At 49.9% G+C, this 5,910-nt stretch overlaps 1 protein-coding gene across 1 annotated transcript; it reads right to left on the bottom strand.

Moving 5' to 3' along the window:
- Nucleotides 1-4,179: 4,179 nt before the first annotated feature.
- LOC116033265 lies at nt 4,180-5,910 on the bottom strand. Its single transcript, XM_031276019.1, has 3 exons — nt 5,568-5,910; nt 5,275-5,399; nt 4,180-5,148 (listed from the first exon to the last, which is right to left on the bottom strand). Exons 1-3 carry the CDS (start codon nt 5,908-5,910, stop codon nt 4,180-4,182), a joined length of 1,437 nt encoding a protein of 478 aa, XP_031131879.1.

The raw sequence follows: 5,910 nt of genomic DNA, 5'->3' as shown, positions 1-5,910 counted from the left end.
TCTTCCCGAGCCTTTGAGGAGGATGTACTGGCCAATGTTCGCTCAAGGTTAAGGCTGCTAGCTATGGAGTGGCTAAGTTCTGATGAAGGACGAGCCTATCTGACGGACCTGGGAGAGGAGGACTATCACATGGGGTCTTTGGACATGCAACGTGACATCTACCCGGTTCTTTTGGAGAGGGATCCGACCTTCGACCCAGAAAAATGGGGCCTCCCAGCACAGTTAGCCGAGCTTCCTTCTCGCATTCCTGCTACCCCCGCGCGTCAACAAGGGGCCGGAGGATCGAAATGAGACTTAGGTTATCTCAACCTAACTCACTCAAAGGCAGACAGACTGCCAAACTCATATGCGCCCTCGAAACAAGATGTTGTAAAAAAGTGATTACTCTATTAAAATTCATGACTTTCATTACAATCTTTTAAAAGCCTAACCTTCTACTGAAAGAATTTCTTCAGGTGTACCGCATTCCATTTTCTCTCAACAGCCTGCCCTTCCGGGGTCTCCAAACGGTATGTTCCCGGGCGAATGATTTCTCTGATTCGGTAAGGACCTTCCCATTTAATTGCAAATTTCCCCCCTTGATTAGGTTGACTGGCGTCCCGGTCTCTTAAGACTAGATCTCCCTCCTGAAACTTCTTCTCCTTTACTCTTTTGTCATAATAGCGTTTGACTGACTGCTGATATTCGGCCATCCGTCCATACGCCACGTCCCTCCTTTCCTCAAGGAAGTTTTTCTCTATTTGCAGATTTTCTTCATTTTCATCGTCGTTGTACTGTAACACCCGAAGGCTTGGAGTGGTAATCTCGGCAGGTACCTTGGCCTCGAAGCCATAAGTAAGGGAGAATGGAGTTTCCCCGGTTGCTCTCCGAGGAGTCGTTCGATACGCCCATAGGACTCGATCCAACTCATCGACCCAGGTTCCTCCCAGGTCATTTAACTTTCTTCGAATTCCATCCACAATGGTTCGATTAACATTTTCGACCTGCCCATTGGCCTGGGGGTAAGCTACTGAGACCCTGGTATGTCGTATTCCATACTGTTGGCAAAAGTTGCTGAAGGGTCGGCAATCAAACTGTCTTCTATTGTCACTAACTAGGTGCTCCGGGAGCCCGAATCGACAAATGACCTTCCTCCAAAGGAACTTGCGACATTGAAACTCAGTGATAGTTGCCAAGGGCTCGGCTTCTACCCATTTGGTGAAATAATCCACGGCCACCACACAAAATCGCAGTCGTCCAGGTGCCTGGGGCAACGGCCCAACGATATCAATCCCCCATTTGGCGAAGGGAATAGCTACCATAATCGGAGTATAAAAAGAGGCTGGCCGAGTGTCCTTCTTAGCGAAGGACTGACATATCGTACATCTAGCGACTCGGTTGATACAGTCCTTGACCATAGTGGGCCAATAATATCCTTGTAACACTATTTTGCGAGCTAGCGTATGGGCCCCTTGATGAGCTGAACAAATTCCTCGATGCGTCTCCTCCATAACTTGGTTTGCCTCAGAAGGGTACAAACACCTTAGCAACGGTCCCCCGAAGGACTTCTTGTACATGTGACCGTCTATCAACACATACGCGGGGGATCGTCTCTGAATTTTCGTTGCTTCGGCCGGATCGTTAGGGAGGTCCCCCTTTTCCTTATACCTACGAATTTCCTCCATCCAGAACTTCCTCAGGGTCCAGTTCCTCAATGATACACACGTCTTCTGGAACGACTTTTGGTTCTATGCTGGGTAGCGAGACTCGTTCGTTTTGACAGATTCTGAGGAGATGATCCGGTATTCCTCCTAAGGCCATTTTGGATAGAATATCGGCCTCTGTATTCTCGGCGCGGGGCACATGCTCTAACTCATAGGCTTCGAATTCGCCCAGAAGTCCCTCAGTGACTTCTTTATATCGTCCGAGTCTTTCATTCTTCGCCTCACATATTCCAGTTACTTGTCCGACCACTAAGCGGGAGTCGGTCTTTATCCGGATCTTTTGAACTTTAAGGGCCTTAGCCATCCGCAATCCTCCGATCACGGCCTCATACTCAGCCTCATTATTCGAGGCTTTGAACTCGTACGTCAATGAATAGTATAAACGGAAACCATCGGGAGTCGTCAACATGATTCCACCCCCACAATGATGTTGACTGGCGGCTCCATCGGCATGCATTTCCCACCAATCCCCTTCCTCAGGGGCCTTGGCATTGGGTTCCGAGCTCTGAGCGGTGCATTCTACTATGAAATCGGCTAAGGCTTGGCCTTTCACTGAGGGGCGAGGGTGATACTCAATCCCATACTGGGTGAGCTCTACGGCCCACTTTACCAATCGCCCCGAAGAGTTGGGGTTTCGCAGAACACCTGCCAAAGGCTGATCGGTTAAGACTCGGATGGGATGAGCCTGGAGGTACGGTACCAGCTTCCGGGCTGTGATCACCAGAGCGTACACCACCTTTTCCAAGGGGGTATACCGAATCTCTGAAGCCTTTAAGGCTCGACTGACATAGTAGACGGGATGTTGTAAAGCCTTTAAGGCTCGACTGACATAGTAGACGGGATGTTGTACTCGCTCTTCCGCTCGACTGACATAGTAGACGGGATGTTGTACTCGCTCTTCCTCTCGGATTAACACAGAACTAACAGCCTTTTGAGAGGCGGCTAGATAGAGGAATAGCACTTCCCCTTCCTTCGGAGTAGATAGTAGTGGCGGAGTCTGTAAATAATATTTTAACTCGTCAAACGACTTTTGACATTCTTCTGTCCAGCGAAACCCTTCCCTCTTCTTCATATGACATTCTTCTGTCCAGCGAAACCCTTCCCTCTTCTTCATAGCTCATTCTTCTGTCCAGCGAAACCCTTCCCTCTTCTTCATAGCTTCGAAAAAAGGTAAGCGAAACCCTTCCCTCTTCTTCATAGCTTCGAAAAAAGGTAAGGCCCGGTCTGCTGATTTAGACAGGAACCTGTTTAAGGCTAAGGCCCGGTCTGCTGATTTAGACAGGAACCTGTTTAAGGCTGCGAGTCGCCCCGTTAACCTTGACAGGAACCTGTTTAAGGCTGCGAGTCGCCCCGTTAACCTTTGTAGTTCCTTCAAGGTCCCGGGAGGCTGCATATCAAGTATAGCCTTCACCTTTTCAGGGTTAGGCTCGATTCCTTTCCGAGTGACCATATAACCGAGGAATTTTCCTCCTCGTACCGCAAAGGCGCACTTTTTTGGGTTCAATCGCAGATTGTATTTTTCCATTATGGTAAAGGTAGCCGCCAAATCTCTCGCATGAGTTCCTTCATCTTTGCTTTTCACAAGCATGTCATCCACATAGGCTGCCATGGATTTTCCTAGCAGGTCTCTGAACAATCGTCCTACCATTCGGGTATAGGTGGCCCCAACATTTTTTAGTCCAAAAGGCATTACCCGGTAGCAGTATACCCCATCTGGGGTGATAAAGGCAGTCTTCTCTTCGTCAGCGGGGTGCATGAAGATTTGATGATAGCCCCGGAAGGCGTCCATGAAGCTCAATAAATCACAGCCAGCCGTCTCGTCCACCAACTAATCGATCCTTGGTAAAGGGAAAGGATCTTTCGGGCAAGCTTGATTAAGATCTGTGTAATCCACGCACATTCTCCAAGCGGGAGGCTTTGGCACAAGCACTACATTGGCAAACCAGTCCGGATATTTTACCTCACGGATATGCTGCGCAGCCATCAAGGTTTCCACCTCCTTCTTAACGAATTCTCGTCGATCCGCCGAGAGGTATCTTTTCTTCTGAATTACGGGTTTGTGGTTAGGGTTGACGGCCAGTCGGTGGCAAATGACCGATCGGTCAACTCCCGGCATATCTTCAGGGCCCCAAGCAAATACCTTTTGATATTTTTGCAATTCCTAGATAATTTCTTGTTTGACTTTCTCAACCAAACCCACTCCGATCCTTACTCGTCTCTCAGGGCGCGAGGGGTCAATCTCAACTTCCTCTAGTTCTACCGCCGGCTCGGGTCGGTCAAGACTCTTTAACTGTTCCTCCCGACTAGTGATAGCGTGAATCCTCAGGTTCGTTTTCCCAATCTTTCGGCAGGATTGTAAATAACAATCCCGAGCTGCCTTCTGGTCGCACCAAGCGACTCCGATCCCATTGGGAGTCCGAAATTTCAAACAAAGATGCTCTAGGGAGATGAGAGCACCCAGATCTTCTAATCCAGGTCACCCCAGAATCATATTATGGGAGCAGGATAGGTTGACTACCACAAATTCCATGTCTATGCTTCGAAGGTTGGGAAAGGTCCCGATTTCGACCGGCAAACGTATGGATCCTTCTGACTCAATCGAGTCCCCGGTAAAACCGGCCAAAGGTGTTTTCACAGGTTTTAGCTTGTTACGTTGTAACCCCAATCTCTCAAACACCTCCAGATACAAGATGTTCACGCTACTCCCTGTGTCCACTAGGACTCTTCGGACTACCGTGCCATGGACGTCCATGGTGATAACCAAAGCATCCCGATGGGGATGTTGGCTTCGGGGTAGGTCCTCGTCGGTAAACAAGATGGGTTCTCGACATACCTTTTTTAGACTATCATCCCGACCATAGATGGTCCCCACGTACAGTTGCCGAGCCCAAGCTTTCCGAGAACCGGATGAGTCTCCTCCTTCCGGTCCTCCTACTATCATGTTGATAACAGGTTTGTGCTTCCAATTAGTCTCCTCTTCCTCAGAAGCGGGTTGTTTTCCTCGATCGGAGCGTGAATCTGTTTTGTCGGAGCGCGGATGTCGCCTCCACTGATTAGGTGGGGGTGGGGCACCCTTCTGTATCATGGCCTCTATGTCTTTGCGCAGGTAAAAACATTCCTCCGTGGTATGCGTAGTCGATCGGTGATATCGACAGTATTTCGCCGGAACCCCTCCCGGAGGTAGGATCTCGGGCTGATCTCCAGGTTTCAGAGGCGGAGGGGGAGGCAAGGTATCTTTTACCTCATGCACGGGTTGGGCCGCGGTAAGGCGAGGGGGCGGAGCCCCCACCCTCTCAGCTCCCCGTCGAACCTCAATGCGACTAGGACGCTCAGGTTCCGCTCGACTCCTGGAGTCAGGTCGGGATCGCTTAGCGCTGGATCCGGCAGCTTCTCGCTGCCGTTTTTGTCTCACAGCCTCTTCTGTGTCTGCCTGACGACTGGCTCTCTAGATAGCCTCCACATACGTCTTAGGACGATCATTGTGGAGATCAATAAACAATTTGCCCGCTCGGAGCGACTCCATAAAAAAGGTGATAGCCACTTGCTCGTCTAACCCCTCGATAGTTTGTACCTCTTTTTGCCAGCGAGCCAGATACGTCTTCAAAGCTTCTCCCTCATCTTGATTGATTCCGCTCAAGTGGGTAAGATTGCGCTGCGGCTTGATGTTTACGGCGTAATGAGTGAGGAATCGGTTGGCTAAATCATTGAAGCACCGAATAGAACGGCTTGGCAGTGCCAAAAACCATTTTTAAGCGAGCCCCTTGAGAGTAGGGAGAAAAGCCTTGCACATAAGTGGCTCTTCCACCCCTAAAACTTGCATTTTGGCCTGATAACTGACCAAATGTTCTCGGGGATCCCCCGTACCATCGAAAGTAGCATGTTCCAGGATTTTTAGGTCCGCGGGAGCCCGATAGTCCATGATTTCATCCACGAAGGGCGAGGAGGTTAATAGATTCTTAGCAGAAGGCCTCACCTTGCCTTCAAATTGATCCTGTAGATTTTGTAGCCTTTGCTCGAAGCCTTCCATTTGACTTCGGCGATACTTAGGTTCCGCGGGGGATTCTGCGCTACTTTCTGATACAGCAGTTTGCACCCTCCGCCAAGCCGCCGCGGCTCGACGCTCTTGGCGATTACCGTTCGGTCGATCCGGGTTTCCGCGCGGCGGATTTCGTAACGGATTTCCCTGAGGGTCACTTAAACGATCCAT

The sequence above is a fragment of the Ipomoea triloba genome, chromosome 10 (genome assembly GCF_003576645.1).
Source record: "Ipomoea triloba cultivar NCNSP0323 chromosome 10, ASM357664v1".
NCBI lineage: Eukaryota > Viridiplantae > Streptophyta > Magnoliopsida > Solanales > Convolvulaceae > Ipomoea > Ipomoea triloba.
This window is presented reverse-complemented; position numbering and strand designations above follow the sequence as displayed.

Excerpts from the sequence above, each read along its gene's own strand:
- LOC116033265 (XM_031276019.1), bottom strand. The coding sequence starts at position 5,910 with ATGGATCGTTTAAGTGACCCTCAGGGAAATCCGTTACGAAATCCGCCG. Across the intron at positions 5,400-5,567 it reads GGAACATGCTACTTTCGATG|CCAACCGATTCCTCACTCAT; the intron begins GTACGGGGGATC and ends TCAATGATTTAG. Across the intron at positions 5,149-5,274 it reads TGGCTCGCTGGCAAAAAGAG|AGAGCCAGTCGTCAGGCAGA; the intron begins GTACAAACTATC and ends GAGGCTATCTAG.